The sequence below is a fragment of the Diaporthe batatas genome, assembly GCF_019321695.1.
Source record: "Diaporthe batatas strain CRI 302-4 chromosome Unknown Contig00003, whole genome shotgun sequence".
NCBI lineage: Eukaryota > Fungi > Ascomycota > Sordariomycetes > Diaporthales > Diaporthaceae > Diaporthe > Diaporthe batatas.
In genome coordinates this window covers 285,659-308,068 of record NW_025408550.1, presented here as the reverse complement: position 1 = coordinate 308,068, position 22,410 = coordinate 285,659, and the positions used below count along the sequence as shown (strand labels likewise).

General features: G+C 49.7%; 4 protein-coding genes across 4 annotated transcripts; 2 read left to right on the top strand and 2 right to left on the bottom strand.

Annotated features, from left to right (window-relative positions):
* Positions 1-188: 188 nt before the first annotated feature.
* Positions 189-2,059, bottom strand: KVR01_003060 (uncharacterized protein). Its single transcript, XM_044791633.1, has 5 exons — positions 1,936-2,059; positions 1,077-1,874; positions 700-1,014; positions 452-621; positions 189-366 (listed from the first exon to the last, which is right to left on the bottom strand). Exons 1-5 carry the CDS (start codon positions 1,999-2,001, stop codon positions 195-197), a joined length of 1,521 nt encoding a protein of 506 aa, XP_044648075.1. The 5' UTR covers positions 2,002-2,059; the 3' UTR covers positions 189-194.
* A 2,479-nt stretch (positions 2,060-4,538) lies between these two features.
* KVR01_002502 (uncharacterized protein) lies at positions 4,539-8,434 on the top strand (the record flags this gene model as incomplete). The annotated part of the gene is made up of 2 exons (XM_044793608.1): positions 4,539-7,735; positions 7,909-8,434. 2 exons carry the CDS (start codon positions 4,539-4,541, stop codon positions 8,432-8,434), a joined length of 3,723 nt encoding a protein of 1,240 aa, XP_044647517.1.
* Positions 8,435-11,251: 2,817 nt separating this feature from the next.
* KVR01_002944 (uncharacterized protein) lies at positions 11,252-15,895 on the top strand. Its single transcript, XM_044788942.1, has 6 exons — positions 11,252-12,243; positions 12,866-12,934; positions 13,129-13,854; positions 13,926-14,156; positions 14,227-14,510; positions 14,589-15,895. Exons 1-6 carry the CDS (start codon positions 12,098-12,100, stop codon positions 15,401-15,403), a joined length of 2,271 nt encoding a protein of 756 aa, XP_044647959.1. The 5' UTR covers positions 11,252-12,097; the 3' UTR covers positions 15,404-15,895.
* A 2,715-nt stretch (positions 15,896-18,610) lies between these two features.
* Positions 18,611-19,276, bottom strand: KVR01_002823 (uncharacterized protein; the record flags this gene model as incomplete). The annotated part of the gene is made up of 1 exon (XM_044785182.1): positions 18,611-19,276. One exon carries the CDS (start codon positions 19,274-19,276, stop codon positions 18,611-18,613), a length of 666 nt encoding a protein of 221 aa, XP_044647838.1.
* Positions 19,277-22,410: the final 3,134 nt, after the last annotated feature.

Here is a 22,410-nt window from a genome sequence, read left to right as displayed (position 1 = left end):
CAGGAACCGTTGGTAGGCCTTGCTTCAAATTTATGTACCAGCACAGGCTACATGTGCACAGCGATACATGAAGTTAAAAACTGGTCTCGCTTCTATTCCGTATACTTACGAAGCCATACACCGCTCCTTCATACAGTGGTGAAATCACAAAGCTCAGTTTATTTTGCCATCCAGGGCATCATTTACTTGTCATATCACGAGGTCGTCCCCTCCTTTCTGGGTTTGTAGTACGTCCACAGAGGCGGCTTTTTCCAAAAGAAGAAAAGCTTCTGGCCTGAGGTCCAGGTTCGGCTCTCAGGAGCCAGGCTGATGTCGAAATTGAATATGATGCGAGCGAGGATTAATCTCATCTCAGCGTATGCGAGGCTAAAGCGAGACACCTGATGTTAGCAGATATTCAATCAAGAACACGGAGAAGTCAGGGTCATTTGGAGTTCTGAGAAACACTTACTTCATTCCAATGCAATTCCGTGGTCCGACCGAAAAGTGCTGACACAGGCCCCTTTCGTCGTTTTCGAATCCTTGATAGTCTTCCAGCCAGCGCTCTGGTATGAAGGAATCAGGATGACGGAACTTAGCCGGGTTGTGATAAGCCGCATACTGCCAGACGCCTACGATTGCCTGTAGAGGATTCAGCTGCCAGAACGTTCTCAAAAACGAACAATATCTAGGTATGGTCTTTCAGGCCCTCTGACTTACACCTTCGGCGACATGGGTGCCGGCTATTCGAGCTCCACCAGGTGGTGTCACTCGAGGAATGGAAATTGCCACTGGCGGATGGACTCTCATGGATTCTTTGAGGACGGCAAGCATATATGGGAGATTCTGGACACTGTTGACGTTGATCTCTTGGTCCTTGCGAAAGGCAGAACGGACTTCGGCCTCCAGCCGAGCGAGAACATCAGGATGGGTGCCGAGAAGGAATATGGTCGCAGTGAGTGCGCTTGCGGTTGTTTCAGAGCCAGCGGTGGTTATCAGTGTTGCGTTGTCTCTCAATTCGATATCGGTCAGTTTCTGCGACAACACCTTGTTAGAAGGCCAGCACGCAATGGTCACGGAAGGAGTCAAGTACTAACCATCTCCCCTTCACCTCTGAGCATCGCATCCACGTAGTCTGGTCGGTCCGTTGCGAGACTCATCCTCTTCTTCAGCGTCTCCTCTGAAAAGAGCTGGCTGGTCTGGCGCTTGGTCATTATGTGCCTTGGCACAAATAACATGAAGTAGAATGCCTTGAGAACCGAGTAAAGGGGAAGGTTGTATATAATTTGTTGGATTGGCACTACGCCCAGTGAATCAAACAATGTCTCTACCCAAGGATGAGACGCGGCATTCTGTAGGCATCCAAAGGGTACCCCAAACGACAGGTCCCCTATGATGTCGAACGTCGTCCATTCGAACCACTTGGTCGAGTCGAGCCGCGCCTTTCCGCCCTGGCCTTTCTCACGAAGTCGTCTGATGAAGAGGTCGATGTACCTGTCCATCAGCGGTTGCTGCTCAGCCATGGCCCGGGCCGAGAATCCATGTGAAAGGAGGCGCCGCATCTGCCCATGTCGTTCGCGAGGGGCCGAGACAATACTCTGGTCACCTGCCGCTTCCAGCCTGGGGTCCTTATCATTCTCCACCTCGCCGCGCTTGAGGTGGCCATATATCTCCCTCCATGCGTCGGTGTGCGAAAATGACAGCTCGCTGGGGCTGAGGCGGACGACATCGCCGTAACGCTTATGTAGCTCGAGTATGTCGATGTGAGGATGGCCGCGCAAAACGCTGAGGGACCAAGGCAAATAGGTAGCTGCCCATGACTTCGGCCCTGGATAGTGTCGTAGAGGATGGAAGAATAGGTTGTATGTGGCAGTTGCACCAACGTAAATGGAGATCTTAAGCCTGTCAGTCGTAATTTCACTTTGCTGGCTCTAAAAAGAGTATTATAGCACTTACAAGAAGGACAGAATACAAGAACCACGAAATTATCAGCGGCAGTCCAAGGCCAAGGGAAGTCTCCATGGTCGCGGCAACGCAAGTCTGCGGCTTCACAATGCGCGTTTTTCCCCACGAATATATGTTCTTCCCCGGCTCAAAGGCGACAATGGGCCAGCATAAGTACTGAATTGCTTTGTAGATCACTGCCTCTCTGATCTAGATCTCAATAGATCGCAACATGTCCATCCGCGGACCCCGCTCAGCCAAGTCGCCCTATTCCTGGCTCAGAGGTGATAATGGGTCGGCATACTCCGTATATACTGCAATCATTTGTGGATCGATATCTCTGATGTCTCAATAGACTGCATTCTGACTACCTACATATGTAGGTAAGCAGAGACCCCGCTCCGCCAAGTCCAATTAGTCGAAGAGTCCGACCTTGTGCGACGTAAGACGGCAGTCGGGGCCGTGTAACCTGATAAGACGAGAAGCTGTCACAAGTATCGGACCTTGCTTCATTCTCTGCGCCGGCCCGTAATCTTGCAATACATGAAGCTGCGTCACGGTCCGCCGACTGTGGCCTGGGTAAAATTAGCAGGCAGAATTGGTGTACAAATGGAGTCTGAGTCTTGCGAAATTCCAGGGCACTGCACATGTGGGCCGGGTAAAAATCAGTTGGGGGCTGAAGGCCTGACCCAAACATGGCACAATTGGGTGTTTCAGCGGACATGAGGGCTGACTGTTGTGCCTCATCCTAGGCAGGCAACATCCCACGAGCTTGAGGATTGCTATTTGAAAGAAAAGCCTTTATCTTCTCGGTCGCTCGCTTGAAAACATGTCTCATTGCTAAGTTCAATTTATTCGACTACATATCCGTCCAAGGACCCGGTGTCCCATTCTGGACCATCACGATGACCCTCAACTTTGGCGTCGGAGACTTTCTGGCCGTCGCCGAGCTCGCCATCAAAATCCTTACAATGTTTTCAGACGCGCCCGAAAAGCTTCAGGAGGTCTTGTATGACGCAAAATGTCTCGTGATTGTACTTTCGGACGTCGGAGTGCTCATAGACACAGTGGAAATTGCACATTCTTCGAAGAAAGAGGTTTTGGAAACGATTTTTGAAGGGCCCAGCCGTGTGCTACAAGATCTGTACAGCCTTCTCAACAGTATGTGAAGAGTCATAGACAGTGCTCGTCCAGGAATGCTGACAAGCGCTCACAGCATATGCCACTTTGAACGATGGTGCCGAAGCCAGAGGAAAGCACCATGTGGAAGGGATCATGGAACCTTTGAAGTTTGATACTGACGAGATCTCCGAGTTGAGAGCGAGATTGACTTCCGAAATCAACATGCTGGAAGCTTTCTTGTCGAATATTACAGAGCGACAAGCACATGAGACTCTCGACTGCATGCATGTGGAGAAGATTACCGAGCAAGAAGACGAGGAGATACTTAAATGGATCAGCACAGACCATGACAGACATACTGACCGTCTGAACTGGCTCGTTCATCGTCACGAACCCGGAACTAGGAAATGGCTCTTTGACTCTCCCGAGTGGCAGACTTGGACTAGCGAACAAGGGCGAGGAACTACACTTTTTTGTCCTGGTACACCAGGCGCCGGAAAAACACATACATCAGCCAGTAAGCCATTCCTCAGAACCTTAGCCTACTAGTATTCCGTTTCCCAGATGGCCCGGGGGTAGACTGCCATCTATGAGGGTCCGCCCACATCCTATGTTGATGGGGAAAATCACATCACCAGAGCGTGGTCATGATGTAACTCGGACGACTCTTTCACATGATCAACACCTCTATTTACTATCGTTTCGGCAAATGAGACTAACATTTTCGGGTGTAGTGGTCATTGAACGGCTGTACTCGCACGAGGCCAGTACTGCGTTTGTATTTTGCGACTATCAGCGGTCCGATCAACAACAGCCTATTGATCTGGTTCGGAGTCTTCTGCGCATGATCCTGGAGCAATCAACCTTTCGGCCAGTGACGCTGCGCCAAATGTACAAAAGGGCAAAACAATCACGATCAGATCTCAGCCTTGATCAAGCTTTCAGTCTTCTAGAGGATTGCATGAAGCTGACAACCAGAAATTTCGTGGTAATTGACGCCCTTGACGAGCTTGCGCAGGACGCAAGAGATGTGCTCATGCCGCGGCTGTTGGAGCTTCAGCGACACACTTATCTGAACATCTTCGTCACATCCCGCGACAGTCCTCAAATCAGCAACCTCTTCTCTTGCACTTTCTGGCTGAGAATTAAAGCCACAGGCGAAGATATCGAGCAATATATCTCCAGTCGTATTGATACGCTACCCGATTTCGTCTCGGGGAACACGAGACTGCAGAATGAGATCAGGGGATCACTGGTGCAAGCTGCGGGAGAAACGTAAGAGACAAAAGAATCATTGATTGAGCTAGACAGTATTACTGAAATCTAGCAGGTTCCTCCTTGCTGATCTACATCTTCGCTCCTTGAAAACCAAATCATCGCCCAAGAGTTTGCGCAAAGCTCTCCAAAGCCTCCCATCCGGACAGGACTCAACCGAGAAAGCATTGGAGAATGCGATGGATCATGTCACTAGCCAGCCAGAAGAAGTATCCAGCATGGGTCTAAAGACTTTAATGATCTTGATCACCGCTCGTCGAGCTCTCACCGCGGACGAGCTGTGTCACGCCCTTGCCATCGACCTGGAGAACCCGGACGATGAGTTCGACGAGGACAACATTCCATCAATCGACTACGTCCTTTCGTCTTGTGCCGGGCTGGTCATTATCGAAGACACAACCCAGAATTCTCGAAGAACAGACGCAGAAGGCTTGGCCGCGACACCAAGGCAAGGTGCTGAAAGACCGTCAGGAAGCAGACTTGTCCATATAGCTCACAGATCGATACGGGACTACTTGTCGTCCACTAGCTCGGGGTGGTTCTCAGACGCAGAGTCAAAAATGGCTCTTATCTGCAGGAAATTCACAGAAGCGTACGAAACGTCCGGCACAGAACGGGGGCATCACTTTATGGATTACGTTCGGGACAACTGGGCATATCACCAAATCAACTGGGTCACGGAGGAGTCAGAACGCCCCGCAGAGCCTAAAGTCGACTTGCCGGTCTCACAACAAGCATCCCTCCCGCTTGCTGCGAAGCAGGCCGGCGACCAGTCCGAGCTCCGGCAGCTTGCGCTCGAGTTAGAAGGCATGCGAGAAGATCTTCTGCTGTGCGCATGCCGCGAAAACCGGACAAAGGTGGTCAAAATGCTTGTGAAAAACAATCTTGACTCGTACCAGAAGCCACTCACTTTTGAGCGAGCTTCTCAAGCTGGCGAACACTGTGGATACGCGTGGTGCTACGAGTCTGAGAGTTTTCCAGATATCTACCCCCGTGGTGAAAATTTGTCAAAGTCTAGGAAGTGCTCAGTGGCCGTCTGCGCCGGAAAGGGCTTGGATAACACACTTCTAAATGAAGCTGTGGTGGCTGCGGCTTTTGGTGGTAGGATGAGCATTACGGAGACACTGCTGGAACACGGAGCCTCGATCACGGGTCGAGATAGGGCGGGTTACACTGCTCTGGGTGCGGCCGCGTCGACTGGGCAAAGCGACATACTCGGTTGGCTGTTAGGTCTGGACTCTATGAAATTCAACCTCCTCCTGGATTTTCAGCCAAGGTTTGTTTACAAAAGAATGCACACGGGGTATGAAGACATGAGACTGACGACAGCTTATGACAGATTACTCTTGGAGCTTGGAGATGAACTGAGAGCTTGTCATGGTACCAAAGATTGTGCACTCCAACCTCCTCTACCCTCCGAGGGACCCAGCCCGCACGAATCGCCGCCACCTGCACCATCCGGACAAGGGGACAAGCGAACTGGCCGAATCATAGTGACCCCGCTGGTGGCCGCGGCCTCAAACGGGCGCGAGAAGTGCGTCAACTTGATCCTCCAATGGGCGAAAGATCATTCTCGTGGGAAGCTCGACACGGAGTGGAAGGCAAGCTGCATGAACGCTATGCTCTCTGCTTTACATGCAGGACATGTATCTATCATGCGTGCTCTACTTCCCTTCATCGACGTCAATTATCCTGCCCGCGGTTTCAACAACTACACGCTGCTTCATTTCGCTGTTCTCGAGGGGAACCCAGAGTCACTCGGGCTCCTCTTGGCCGATAAATCTGTCGACCTAAGCCTGGTTGATGACCGTGGCAGAACAGCGTTGGCGTTGGCGGCAACCATTGGGGCGGACGACCTGATCATGGAATTCCGGACCCGAAGTGAGGCTACAGTTGATCCTCTAACTGTCCTGGAGGCGCTTCTACGAGGAAATGACAGTACCTTCAATCACTTATGGAGGTTGCTAGTGGATTGCAACCCCGGAAGTCTGTTCAAGGCGGACAGCAGCGGATACAGCTGCTTTGACAGGATTGTGTTCAAATTCATCAGAGAAATGGCCGGTCTTAAAAAGGACCAAGATACTGACATCACGAGCATCAATGTGTTCGACTGGAATCCCATGCCACCAGGCAGCACCGGGACCATCTCACCCGTCTATCGCCAGGGGTTGGAGAGGCTGACTACAAAGTTGCTTGAGTACGACAACTATCCAACACCCGGCGAAGGCAATAACTTCGACGAAGAGCATCTCTTCGGAATCAACTCTCTCCTTCTTGCCCTGACATCTGGCTCCGATGGATTACTCCGGGCCTTGATAGAGCTTTATCCAGTCTCAGTGTGTGACGCCACCAGCAAAGGTGGAACGATTCTGATGGCTGGCTTTGCCAGGGGTACCACACAATGCATCGACCTTATCTTGGAGACGCTCAGACGACAGGATGGGACCGCAGTGATCAACTCCACGACCGTGTGTGGGCAATCTACTCTGACAGCAGCTGTCGCCCACGGAAGAGACGACCACTCAGAACAATTCCTGTCATTGCTCAAGCTTCCGGATCTTAACCTACGGCTTGCGTTTCATCAGGATGCGAAGAAAGACTGCCCCCTCATATCCCTTGCGTTACAGGCCTACCAGCACGCCATCCTCCCTCTCAATGCATTCAAATCAAACAAGAGGAAAGAAAGGCCAGCAACGTACAAAACACTTTATAATAACTGCTGGCAATTGCTCAAGGCAGCCCACGACAGGATTGATCGACAAGATCTTCCAAACCTCTGCCTTCAAATCTCTGAAGATTGTTCCCGGCGAAGACGACACGGACTCATTCACATTCTTTGCCAACTTCCCCAGCCCGGCTGTCTCGAGCTGCTCCTACAGTCCTGCCCCACGCTGAAATCACAGCTACATGTACCCGATCGCGAAGGCATGACAGCAGTCATGCAGGCCTCGAAGACCTGGAGGAACCATGAAACCTTCATGTTCATACTGAACACGCCGGGGGTGGATGTCAGCCACCGCGATAACCAGGGCCGGACGGCATTATCCCTTGTCGCCGAGAACCTGGGCCAGTTCTCAGACGGCGGGGTGGCAGCGACGCTCGTCGCTGATCATGGACAGGACCTGCTGGCGCCGGACAAGTGCGGGTGGTCGCCGCTCCACTATGCCATCGCGAACGGCAACGTGTGGGAGGGAAGCCCGTATCACCGGGCACTGGCTGATCCAAAGCTACCGGTGGGCTGGACCGACGGGAAAGGCTCAAACCCGCTCCACCTGGCCATCAAGGGGGGCTCCCCGCTGGCCATCAGGCTGTTGCTGCAGCATTCGGCCAGCTCCTGCTGGGTTAATGCACCCGATGTGGACGGGATGGTCCCACTGGCTCACTTCTTCTCGGTGTGCAAGACCTCCAAGTTTATGTATAATTACAGGGTGAGGATGCCTTGCAGCGGGCCAGCAAGGCTTGTGAGTATTTGAATAATCGCCCGCGGTGGGTTTGGGGGCAGAAGAACAGCTAGTGGATCAGATAGCTGACTCAACATCGTACTACAGGCATTGGACGCCAGCGACTCGCTGGAACACCACAACGCAGCACAGCAAGCCCTGCAGCTGATGATGGGCGGCCAGACATCCTCCCCGACACCCGCGACAACGAGGGCAGGACGCCGCTGTGGCACGCCCTGAGCAGCATGAGGCAGGAGGCCAGGGCCTTCGCCGCCGGGTCCGGCACCTCGGACGGCGGGCACTTCCAGGGGTTCCTCGCCGCCGGCATCGAGGCGCTCTGCGCGCACGACGGCGTGGACCCGGGCAAGTACCCGCGGCGCGAGCGACACTCGCCCGCCGACCTGGCCGCTGAGGTTGTCCGGATCCACAGCCGGGGGCAGATGCCGTGTGAGGATGGAGATGGGGACACGGCCGCGGCGGAGTATGCTGGTGGCGAGAGGGCTAGGATCCGGGCTATGATTAAGGGGCTGAGCCTCGCGGTTCGGGAGGAGGATGCTGGCGTTGTTGTCGAGAGGAAGAAGCCGCGGAGACGACGCAGGCGCAAGAGGGCGTCTGCTCTGACGTCCACGGGTGATGACGATATACCCCGTGATAGTGACACACTACCAGAATGAGTATGCTAGCTTTCGTAACAGCAATAATTACTGGATACCGACATTGCTGCTCAGCTCAACCATGTTCTTTTATTGAAATAACCAGTTACCTCGTTCCCGGTAGTTGGGATTCCCCTAACCCGTGACTTGACTGTTGCATCTGCTCAACTGCGTAGCTACGTCTTCGTGAACCCCTGTTCACCCCTATATGAGTGGCAGTGTTGGGAGGAGCTGGCTTGGGACCGTGGGCGGATGGGCCCTGAGACTTGTGTGAAGAGGTTGTTGGCTTTCCTGAAAAGTCACACTGAGGAGGTGGGAGACAGGTGGATTTGTGCGAGCAAGAGAGTGGCGGCTTTGCGGCCTTGATAGCAAGCTGAGGGGCGGGAAAACGGGCCAGAAGTAACTACTCAACGTCATGGTTAGATTCTCTTCTTGACTAGGTATATAGTACAAATATCATATCAGGGCAAACTGTTGATGATGGGCAAAAAGAGTATGAGAATTCCGGCAAGACGAGGGCGGCGAGAGACAGGAAGAGCACGAGGCCTGTTTCTGAGATCCTGAGGTCCCTCTCAAGCACCAGTGAGGGATTAAACGGCGCACGTTTTCCAGGCATTTCTGAGGGCAAGCAAAGAGGGCCGGCCCCCTGCGCCACGTGGCGGCTTAGACCCACTGCTGCCTGGCAGTTTAGTATTCCTGCGTTGGAAGAGGGAATAAATACTAGCTGTCTCGTTTTAAATCCGTGTACATGCCGAAGGCAGCAATGATAGTAGAGCTGGCCGCCGATCTGGCCCAGAGGTTCAGAGGCGGCAACACAATGCGAGGCTCCGGACCTGTCGGCGTGGCACCGACCCGAGTAGCTGGCCCGAGAGGAGCCCGCCCGGTGGCAGACAGACAGGCCAGGGGAAGGAAGATCATGGCGTCGTCCGCGGCGCGTCGAATCCCCTTTCAAGGGCCCTCGGCTACCGAGCCCGTCCTGGATGACACCCGACCCCCTCTTGAAGCGGCGGCACTGACCTTCCTGAATCAGTAGCGTCGCCTTGGTCGAACCTTGCCAGGCTGTGTCTTGAAATACGAATGGGTTGTTCCGAGATTGTGCTTATCTGGGAGGGCCGGCACGAGCCATTGACTCGTAACCCACAGGGCGCGTTGGGTTTTGGGTGGGTGGCCTGCCTCGTCTTAGCGCGGGCTTGGTACCTATGAGGCACTGTGGTTGATGTTGGACGAGTGCTTGGTTCTCAATGTCAAGCGGGATCATGTAACTATGGCTTGGGCGGCGGTGTGATGCTGAAACGATTCCTAGAGCGCAACACTTTGCACACCCGGGCGGGCAGACGGTCGGCACGTCGTGACTGCCAGAGTGCCTGGGTTATCGAGTACTTGACCTCGGGACAAGGGGCTGGGCATCTATCTGAGCATGACTGACTGGCCTTCGGGCGGAGATTGAAAGGCGCCGGCATCCGAGTGGGACATTGGGTGAGTCTTCGTCTCGTCTCGTCCCATACCTAGGTACCTGGGTAGTTAGTTCCATGCCAGGCAGATAGAGGGACGGCGAGCGCAGGGACCATCAGACTATCAGACGATGGACTCAAGGGGCGGAATGTTGAAAGATAGAGGTGGATAGGCCGGAGTGGATAGAGAGAGCCCGGGGAGGAGCAGCCAGCCCTATTCTGTAAATATAGTTTCGCGCCAGGACTCAAGCGAGCCTTCAGGTGAGCCTTCAATCTCCATCGTGTCATGGCTGGGCCGGGCTAGAACAATTCGAAGGCCACTTGTTGGCGATAGGCGCAAAGTGGACGAGGTTATTGGAGGATAAGCGCGGGCGGGAGTATGGATCCGCGTGCCCAGGCTGGAAACCCCTACAGGCCGTCGTATGCCCTGGCACCATGTGTTGGTCCAGAGAGCATGGCTCCCGTGATACTTACCCGTTGTAGACAAGTGTGGTGAAGTAGGTTCAGTTGAACCTTGGAATGTTCGATTGCTCGAATGTCCATATGTACTCGGTAGGGGGTGGGTGGGTGATTACTTTATCCCACCAGCTGCCGGGAGCATGCATCAATTGCCGTCATCCATGGGCATTAGGCTCGATGTTGGTTGTGGTCAACGAATGAACACTTGAACCGAAGCATCAGTCAGATACCCAACAGCCGGCAACAGTCGTGGTGGTCATTCGTGGGTCAGCTTACTCATGCAGCCTGCTCGCTTATGTGAGTACTCCGTAATTACATGGAGCCTCCTCGCATCTCAACACCAGAGACAAGACATGATCAAAGACGAATCAAAGGCTCAAGTCGTTGGAGTCTAGACCCGGAGACCGGACAGCCCGCAGCATGCAGCCGTCTGTGTGGCACGATATGCAGAGCCCCATCGGCCATCGGGGTTGGTTGGGTGGGCATTGATGGGCATGTCACGACGGCGTCGTGCGCAAGAAGCGGTGATGCTGACTTGTTGATCGTTTTATTAGCCGAGGGAGATTTATGGGCAGGCGTGACTGACAGACTTGACAGACTGCAAGGGCTCGGGGTCGGATATTCAATTAGAACCCGAGCCGGCCACCCCTGAAAGACCCCACCGTGAAAAGGCCCAGCCGCAGCCAATGGGCAAGCTCCATGCGGGGCCAAGAGCTGGTGGCCCCACGAGGTCCAACTGCCCGACCGGGCCGAACCAGGAATCCGCCCTAGGGACGAATGTGGCAGCGGCAGAAGGCACGCAAGCATGGAGTAGCTGGCAGGGCGGCAGGCGGGCTGGCGGGCAGGGCAGGCGCAAGGGCAGGGCGTAGGGCAGGGCAGGAGCGGTTCTGGTTCCTGTCACGTCAGGTGTAGTCCAAGTACCTTGTATATTTCCGCAGGTGGCTCATGTAACTCCGTACCCTGCCCCGACCTGCCCTGCCCTGCCCAGCCCGTCCTGGCCTCTCCATCCATCTCTGGCCTGAGTGCCTTGCGTGCGCTGCCCGAGTCTCCCTTCCCTGCACGCTTCCTCAGTCAAGCCGCCGCTCCCACGCGCTCGCAGCCCTCCGAGGACCAGCCCAGCCCCGTCCCCGTCCATCAATCATCGCACGCTGGTTCGCTCGCTCACATTCACTCACTCATTTCTCTCACACCCACTCTCTCTCACCGTGGACGCCGGCATACATGCACCCTCTTCCTCCGCCCGCCTGCCATGCGTCCTCTCCTTCCGCATCTGATGTCTGACGCCTGACGCCTCAACGCCTCAAGCACGACAAGACTGGCCGAAAAACTGACTAACCGACTCTGCTGCTTCCTGTTGGCTGCAGCATTGGCCTCTCCTTTTTTGATACGGTCCAAGGCATCCGAGGCCCACACGCTGCGTTGCTAGACGCAAGCAAGCAAGCAAGCAAGCTCGGGAACAAGAAATCGACCCATCGCAGCCTGGCAGAAGAGGAGAAAGAGGGAAGAGGGCGCGCCCCAGAGTTCTTGAAGAAATCCAGCCTCCCCCGGGCGCACAAACGGCGCCGCGGCCGCCCCGGATGTGCATTTGTTTGACCACGACCACGGCCACGGCATAGCCTGGCAGTCCGAAGACAGACAGACAGACAGACCACATACGAACACGACGGACAAGAAACAAGACAAAGCCCCCGTCCGCAATTCAGTTCAGTTTAAACCCACACGCGCGCGCCGTGCTTCTTTTGTCCGGGCAATCCGCGACGCCGCCGTCGACACAATGCCAGACTCCACCCCGGCATCGGGCGACCTTTCTCGCGCCACCCCCGAGGTCCAGAAGTATCGCCCACGAGCATGTCAGTCCTGCGCCCGCTCAAAGATGAGATGCGTCTGGCCGTCTGAGCCCGGCGCCACGCCCTGCCAGAGGTGAGTTTTGTTTGAGTCGACTGACTGACTGACTGCTTCTTCTGCTTCTTCTCCTTCTCCCTCTGAATCTCCACACCGTGTCTCGCCCTGCTGCGCCATTCCGACCTTGCCAGCCCTCGTCAAGTCAGTCACAGTCATCTGAGACCTGGGCTCCCGGCCGGTTTGATCCACTCAGAGCTGGCTGGGGCCCGATCTTGCCGACTGCCCTGCGCCGGACCTGCACAGCTGCAATTGGCTCCTTTTTTTTTTTTTTTACTCCTTCTGTTCATGTGGCACATCTGCGACTCTGGCGGACGGCCATCCATCTCCCTGTGCCTGGCCATTCCGGGGTTCCATTCAAATGCGGGTCGTCCGGATGCCAGGTTCCGCGGAAAGCTTCACAGCAGAGACCACCCGTCCCTTGCCCCCTGGCTGCGACAGAGCTCCTCGTCACCCGGCAGTCGGTCGATCTCATGCCGATCTCCCGGCTCACTCGCCGTCCCGACGAGCTGCATGAACCCAGCCGCATGCCCTATGCTATGCTATGCCATGCCATGCCATGCCATGCCTTCGCGGCTGCATTTATTATATATACTTTGCTCGTCTAATATTAGAGATCAATCCACTGACATCGCTGCTGCAGGTGTTCCAAGATCAAGGCACCATGTACCCTCCCAGAGATTAACCCGCGAAGGAGGCGCGGTCCCTCGACGTATGTGTTTGTGTTGCTTTGTATTGCACCCCTCCTCGGATTGCATCATGTCTCGACTTGTGTCGCCGTCCGTCTCGAGCCCCGAGTCCACAACAACTCTCCAACGGCCGGGGTGACGGTGCGCACAATCTCAGGCATGCAGCATGCAGCCATCTTTTCCGCAGACGGCCGCTGACAACATCTCTCGCACGCAGCCGTGTTGGCCAGCTCGAGGAGAAGATCGACGGCATCATGTTCCTCCTGAACGCCAGCCAGCAAGTCCAACAGAACAGCCCTAGCTCCGGTGGCCATACACCACCCAGCAGCGCCAGTGTGCCCGTCCCCAGTCACGAGCCCGGTCGGAATAGCATCCAGCAACTCCTGAACCCAAATGTCGAGTCCACGAGCAGTGCCGCCCCTGGCAACAGGCCAGATCTTGCCGACTTTGCCTCGTCTCCTCCGTCAGCACACAGTTTCCAATACAATGCCCGTACTCTCCCTCCGCCGGGCGTGGCCCAGCCTGCATCCATCACTACCACCGGCCAGAGCACAAGTGCCAGCAGCCCAAAGCTCTCAGCGGACACGGCTGGGCCGGGCTTCAGGGCACAGGGCAGGCCTTCGCCCACCGGCAATGAGTCTGTCGACATCATTCCTGGCTTCCGCATGACATTTTACGAGGCAGACCGCGCCTTGAACATTTACAGGTCCCTATACGCGCCTTACTTCCCCTTCGTCACAGTACCCGTCATGGCCACCGCCTATGACCTCTACGAGAAGACCCCCTTCCTGTTCCGCACCATCGTCTCGGTGGCTGCGCCGCAGGGTCCAAATACCCAATCCGACTTTAGGGAATGGTTCCGCCGCTACATTGCCGAGCATGTTGTGGTCAACAATGAGCGGCGGCTGGAGTTATTGCAAGCATTGCTCGTCCACGTTGCATGGTAAGAAGTTTTGCAGCTGCGGCCCCCCCCCCCCAATATTCTGGTCGCGTCAAGGCTAACCGCGCCCCCAGGGGCGACTTCCACTTCTTTATCGACTCGCAGGCGACAAACTTTGTCCAACTCGCTGTTGCGCTCGTCATCGATCTCGGCCTCAGCAGATGGCCCCTAGATTTTGGCAAGGCGGCCTCGCTCATGCTGAGGGACGCCTCGTCGCAAAATCGGGGCGGCAAGAAGTATTGGAGCAAACAGCACACGCTGGAAGACATGCGCGCTGCCCTCGGAACCTTTTATGTCACATCACTGTAAGTGGAGTTCAGGGGCATGCAAGTCCCACTCGTAGGGCCCCTCGCGACTGACTGATCTCGTGCGCAGACTCTCCAGCTTTTTCAGGCGGCATACCCCCATGACGTGCAACTCGTACCTGGTCAGGTGCTGCGAAGAGATCGGAAAGGCCCGCGAGTATGACTCGGACGGCTTCCTGGTCGCCTTGGTCAAAATGCAGCAGCTGCTGGGCCGCGCCTCTGAGCTCGTGCCCTACGGAGACGACTACGCCTCGCGGAGTGTCAACTATGCGCCCATACATATGGCCATCGCGTCCGTGCGGAGGGAATTGGACGCCCTCGTCCGAGAGCAACCACCAGAGGTAGAGTGCAATTGTAGGTCCTCGCCCCCGCATGGATGGATGCCCTTCTCTTGGCTGCTCGTGTGAGCACGGCTGGCTGACAAAATCAAAGCTCTCCTGTGGACGCACTACCATGCCGCGATATGTCGCCTTTATGAACCGACCATCTACATCCGCTCGACATCGGCGGCCACCGGCTACGAGGCGGGTGACCCGAACGCGCGCATATCGGCGCTGTGGTCGTGCCTCGGCTCGGCTCGCGACTTCTTGTCGTCCTACATGGCGATCCCGCCGCAGAACCTGGTGTGCATGCCGTTCCACAGCGCCCACATCTCATTCGTCATCGTGACCGCCAGCCGGCTGCTATTCCTGGGCGACGAGGCGTCGTCACCCAACAACCCGCGTGATCCGGACTGGGTTCTCTCGGTGGCGCGCGACCATTTCAACCTCGATTCCATCTGCGCACGCCTCTCGGAATTTTTCGACGAGGCCGACCGCCTCGCAACGGGGCTGGGGAGGCGGGGGAGATATGTGGACGGCGAGAAGACTGTGCTCGGCATGTTCAGAGACAAGGTACGGTGGATTCGGAGCTGGTACCTGGGGCGAATTCGCCCGGGGACGCGCGAGGGTTATCCCGGGCCTTTCCCCCAGGACGCGCGGTTTAGGAGCGAGGCTGTAGGCGACGCGGCCAAGAACCTGGCCGGTGGTGGTGGCGGTGCTGGGACAGCAGAGGCTGGCGGCGGCGGCGGCGGCGGCGGTAGCAGCAATGCCCCAGCCGCGCAGGCAGACGTAGGAGGGCAGGCCATGGAGGTGGACTACGGATCACCGAGCCAGCTCACGATGCCCGGTGAGCTCGACGAGGCCTTCTGGCAGGCCATGTTCGACCTGGGTGGCAGCGGTGTGGACTGGATGGACGTCCAGGCATAAGCAAAAACGGCGCGCGCGCGCACTTGAGCACACACACACACTTGCGCGCGGCTCGGGTTCCCCATTTATCACCGGCAAAGGACCTCGTCAGACGAGGCTTGAAGGAGTTATCAGGAGGTGAGAATCCGCTGATACCTTGGTTTCGGGATGGTCACACGGGCAGGGCAATAGTATGGGGCTGGCACAGAGGACGACGACTACTCGGACCTCGAGGCACGAGTCGCGAGGGCGGGCGAGGAGCCGGATATACCACGAGGAATTATAGGGCCGGAGATAGTGCCATGGCAGTCCGGGGCGGAGGTCATACATAGGTGAGATTCAAAATGAGAATCAGATGAGAAGGTGGGGGGGTCTGAGCAGAGATGCAGCGATCCGGCTAATGCGGGCAATGGCAAGGCAAGATGGAAGACGGATGCTGAGAAATCAGTGTGGGGGTTCCATGTATGACGTCCCGCCTGACATGCGCCAACCCGACAGACTAAACCAAACTACAAAAAACCCTTGTCGAGCTGTGTTTGTGTTGACCTTGGCCTCGAAGGAACAGCGCAAATGACAATGTTGTCCCGGCGTCCCGCATGTAGAAAATGGTGAGCCTGGGATGGAGCCAGCTAACGCCGCCTCCTTGCTTACCATACACGCCTGGCAGGAATACAACGGACAGCTAGCTAGCTGGTGGGCCTGCCGCACCCGGGTTTTTTATTCTGTTGCCTTGTCGGGGCTTGTGGGCTCAGCCCGCACCGGCGAGGCTTACCCTCCTCTCCTTGCGGGATTTGGTTTCGGTCTCTAGTGCGAAAAGTCCGAACCTGTCCGACGACACACACACACCATTCAGGCGAAGAAGCCGATTGATGGCATTCTGGAACGTAGGGTTCCCAGAGTTGGTTGGTTGGTTGGGGCGTGGGCTGTAACTTGTTGGTCAGCCGCACGCACGTCACGGTTTTCTCTGCATCACCCCTGTTGCCAGACACGGGGCCTTTGTTGACGTGCATGCTTGGGTGCAGCGCCGCATGGTGGGTGGGTGAGTGGTGTGCTTAGGTACCTGGGTACGTCCTCAAGTAATTGCCTAGGTAGGATTCACGTCTGACTGGCTGGCTTGTCCGAGGGGTCTAATAATTGGGTTTTATGGCACACAGTATCAACTCGAATATCCATGTATGGTATTATGGTACTTGCACCCCCCCCCCCCCTTGCGAAATCGCCCAGATCTGAACAGACCACAGACCACAGAACATATGCATGGGCCCGGGATGTGGGATGCAGTCGAGAAAACAAATCTGCTCAGCCCTACGCTGTGCAACCCCTGGGACGGCACTCGCTTAATCCTTCTGTAATTACATAATGTCATCTTCATTTCATCATCATGTACCGGTATCCTCTATCCTCGATCAATGGCTGCCCAGGTGGGTAGTAGTGCTGCCCTCGGGACCTCGGGACCCTACACACACAAGCCCACCCCTGGCGCCATGTGGGAATCATGGATCTGCTTGACTGACTGACTTGGTTACTTAGTTACCTATCTACCAGCACATGGGGGAAATTAGCGCGGCTTGTTGGGCAAAAGATGGATCCCATGCGAGAGCGAGGTAGGTAGGATTTGACGGGCCCGTCAGCCTCTCGAGGATGAAGGTCTGGTTGGTTCCTGGGGGGAGGGGACCTAGGTAGGTACTTGATTAGTACCAACTTGTGGCATGAACTCGACCCGCTGGCCGGACTTGCACAGGAATGATACCTACACCACTTGCGAGCCACGCTGTTGTTAGCTGCTGGCGGGAGGGCGAGATGTGGCCTGCTCAGCCCGGCGAGGAAAGTATAAAGTCGAGATGGCGCCCGCTCTTGTCTGTTTGTTGATTGATAGGCAGTCATTAGAGCAAGCAGCATTGAATCACTACGTCCATCACACCCTAGCTTCAAGAACCACTCCCGCTGGTTGAACGAGCATACAAAACCTCCTCCCGGGAAAGACAATATACATACCATCCACCAAGAACCAAATACGCACGGGCATCTGTCTCTATATTAGCATCATCGTCAGATCGAACACCTGAGCAAATTCTTTATAAAGTCTTCACCAACAACACCACCACCACCACCATGTCCCAGCAACCGTCCTCCGGCTCCGGCTCCGGCTCTGGCTCCGGCTCCGGCTCCTCCTCGGGCTCCTCGACCAACTGGAACGACATCCTGCGCTACTCGTCGCCCATCGGCGTGGTCAAGTCGGACATCGTCTACGGGGTCTATAACCCCTCCGGCTCCTCTGGGGGCTCGGGGTCGGGCTCGGGGTCGGGGTCCCGCGGCGGTGGGTCGTCCTCGTCCTCGTCGTCGCGTGGGTCTGGGTCTCATCGGCGGTAGTAAGCTTTAAGCCACAACATACCGGTACCATACACAGCACACGGCGGCACGGTACGACACAGCATGGCATACGCAATGGGGTTACACAGCATTTAGATCATAGACGAGGCAACTGAGCATAGCACCATCCATTTGGGGGAGCGCGATATCGCGCTCTTATTCGTTCGTTTCATTGGGCGGCGTCTAGAATGGGGGAGGGGGGTTCTCGATCACTACTATATACGTTCTTTCTTGAGACTCAATAGCTAGAATTCTTTTCACTTCTTTTTTCTTTCTTTTTTTCTTGTGTGTGTGGTGGGATATTTTGTGATACATTGGGAATAGATGTCGCTGCTGCAAACATAACCATGGTCATTCAGTCACTAAGAATATAACACTCCGGTGGATTCGGTATTTTCGCAATATGAATCAAGGTGCAAGTGCTTTGTGCTGCGCCCGCATCGGTCCCCTGAAGCTTTAAACGGCCTTTCCCGTCGCATTATTAGATCCGTCTAGTTCGGCCCCCAGAATTCTTGATGGCCACGACGACGTACCCCTTGCTTGCACATGTGGCCAAAGTTTGACAAGATTTGCCCGGGTACTTTGGCAAGGGCGGGTATGACAGAGATCTCCCGAAACCGCACATTCGGGAATACCGTCGCACTGCACTTCAAGTTGAGCTGATCCACGGCTCCCCCTTCCAGGTAAGCTCGAGGTGGTGATACACACCCTCCATAAACAACCCGCATGCATGCATGCATGCATGGAAGGAATCCTCCCGGGAGGAAGCGAAGCTCTGCGGCTCAAAAGTGCTACTGAGTCCCAAAATAAAAAAACCCCCGACCCCTCCCCGTCCACGTCAACGTCCCCCGTGGTGTTTCAAATCCTAGACTGCCCCTTCACCCCCCTCAAGCTCCTCACCGCGGCCTCGGCGCCCCCTCCGGGCCCAAACATCTCCCTCAGGTCCCCGGCCAGCTGCTCAGGCCGCTCGTGCGCGGCAAAGTGCCCGCCGTCGGCGTGCCGCCTCTCAAACACGACGGGGCCCAGCGTCCGCCCCCACGTGCTGGGCGGGACGATGAGGTCGCGCGGGAAGTAGCTCAGCCCCAGGGGCACGGCGGCGAGGTACGCGTACCCGGGGGAGATGGCCTGCTGCGCGCGGGCCTCGTAGTAGATGCGCACGCTGGCGTCGGGCCCCGCCGTGCTGAAGGCGTAGATGCTGACCCAGGTGAGGACCTCGTCGTCGCCCCAGGGGTAGCCGTCGGTCCAGTCGTGGAGCTTCTCGTAGATCCACGCCAGCAGCGCCACGGGGGAGTCGGCGAGGGCGAACCCCAGCGTGTGCGGGCGCGTCGACTGCTCGAGGTTGTAGCCGAACCCCTTCTCGCGGAACCAGGCCGTCCGCGCGAGGCCCTCGCGCTCCTGCGCCGTGTACGGCAGCACCGCGTGCCGCAGGTACTGGCCCGGCGCCTCGGCGAGCCGCGGCGGCTGCGTCACACGCACGAAGTTGAGGTGCGAGGCCGCCACGTGCTGCGGGTACAGCGCCCCCATCTGCCGCGTGATGATGAAGCCCCAGTCGCCGCCCTCTACAGCTTTGGGAGAGAAAGTTTTCCCATTTTTACAAGAACTTCTACTATATATAACTATAGCTTTTACTTAATAAAGTAGATTAATAGTCTATATTAAGTAGTCTACTTTTTTAATAAATTTATAATATTATAAAATATAAAGTATTATTTAATAAAATTAATAAAATTTAATTATAAATAAAGTTAAAGTTTATTTAATTAATAAACTTTTTATACTTTTTACCTTTATTTAAATTAATTAATCTTTAATTTTAATCTCTAATTTAAACCTTTATATCTTTTATAAAAATCTATTATATAATCTTTAATAAAAGACTTTATAAAGAATTTATAATATCTTTTAATTAATAATATATTAAAAATCTTTTAATATAAAGTAATTTATAATTATAAATTAAATAGATAATATTTATAAAATAAATAAATATATTAAATAATTAAAAGGTATTTATATAAATAGAGTTTAAAATATTAAACCTTTTATTATTTAAAATAGTATTTTATATTATATTATAAGTAAAGAGTTTAATAATATAAAACTTATAAAATTAAAACTATTTTAAAATTAAATAATAATAACTTTAATTTTAATAAATTTTAATAAATTTTTAAATTAATTATTAAATATATTATATATATTAATATTATTAATCTTTTATATAATAAAATAGATTTTAATAATATAAATAGTTAAATTAAACCTTTTATATACTTTATTAAACCTAACTATATTTCTTATTATTTTAATAAATATATTTATATTTTAATAAATAATATTTAAAAAGATTTTAAGCAATATTAAAATAGTTTAACTTATTATTATTATTAAATAAAGATTTAAAGTCTATTTATAAAGATTATTAAATTTAATTAATAAAAATATAGAAATTATTATTAAAAATATCCTTTAATATATATTTATTCTTTTAAATCTTTAATATATATTATAATTAAATATTAGTAAATATATTTTAATAAAAATATCTTTTATTACTATAAAATAGTTATAACTTAATTTAATTAAAAAAATATTATAATTTATTTATCCTAACCTATTATATTTTAAATATATATATTTATATATATATAATTTATATTAAAATAACTATTTATTAATATATAATATATATTTTTATCTTTTATTATTAAATAACTAACTTTATAATACTACTTAAAGCTAGTTAAACTATTATAAAGTAAAAATAGAAAATAAAATTAATAGAAATATATAATAAATATAAAAATAATAATAAAGTAAGGTTATTACTTTAGTAAATAAAGGAGTTAACCTTTTAAAATTAATATAATAAAACTATTTATAGGGTTTTAATTTTAAAAATCCTAGAATAAAATAGACTAAGTTAAACTTTATAATATTCTTTATATTAAAAATATTATTATAATGCTTTTTAATTTATTTATTTATAATATTTAACTTAATAACTATTTTATTATTTTTAAAAAGTATACTTATATATACTATTATAGTTAAATATTTTATATATATTTTTAACTTTAAAAATAAATAAAATAATTTTAAAATAATTTTAATATAATTTATTAAATTTTTAAGCTTTTATTTAATTTTATTATTAAAAAAGTATTAAATAAATAGATTAATATTAATATATAAATTTAAAATATATAATAATTTAAACTAAATAATATATTTATTTAACTTTTAATTAAAACTACTTTATAAATATTAATAATAAGATATATTATATTTAAATTAAAATATATATATAGAGTCTAATTATAAAACCTTAAAGTTAACTACCTTAAAATTAACTATTTTAAAGTTAACTACCTTAAAGTTAACCTAACTTTTATAGAAATTATAAGAACTATAGTAACTATAATAACTTTAATAATTATAATAATTATAATATTTATAACCTTTCCTACCTAACCTTATACTTATAAACTTTATTAACTTCTATATAGTAATAATTAATACTATTTATATTAAATAATATATATATATTAATACTAATTAATAACTTTTAATTTTAAATATAGATTTATTTATAAACCTTTTAGTTAAAATAAGTATATTATTACCTCTATAATTATTATAATAAGGTTTAATATATATTAATAGACCTTATTACTTAATTAGCTTTATTAATAAACTATAATTATATTAAAAGTATTTAAACTTTAATACTACTTTTTAAATACCTACTTTAAAATAAATAAAGCTAATATATTAAAGATAAATATATTACCTAATTATAAAGAATTTATTAATTAATAAAAAGTTTATTTAATAAGTTTTAAATAGTAATAGACTATTATATTTATATAAATAATAGTAGTTTTATATTATAAAATAATTAAATTAAATTAGCTATTTAAATAAAATACTTTATAATTTCTATAATATATAATATTAAATAATCTTATTAAATTTAATAATAAAATACTCCTTTTAAAATATAATTAATAATATATATATTTTATAATAAATTCCTTTTATTTAATAAAACTATTTAAAAACCCTTTAAATATTTAAAATAAAAGTTTTATATTTATAAAAATAATTATAAAATAATTAAAAATAAATTTAAAAGTTTAAAACTTATTTTTAAAAGGAATTTTATTTAGAAAATAATAAAAGAAATTATTATAAACTTAAATCCTTAAATTTTACTTATTAAATTAGGAATATAATTAAAAGGAGAAGAAATTATAACTTATTAATTTTTTATATTTAAGTATAAATTTAAAATTTAAAATTAAAAACTAAATACTTAAAAATTTCTATTTTTTAAAATATACTTTAAAAAATAAAATAAAACTATATAAAATTATATTTATTATTAAATTATATTAATAAGAATATTAATTTATAAAAACTAATATAAAGTATAGTAATAAAATATATAATTATAACTATAAAATAAATAACTAAACCTTAAATATTTCTTATAAACTTTATTTACTTAACTTTTATAATATATTAAATAAACTAATATATATAATAATAGTTAAATATATATAATATAATAAGTAGGTATAAAATAATAAAATAAATAAGTTATTATATAGTTACTTATATAAAATAGCCTATTATTACTATTTAAAACTATA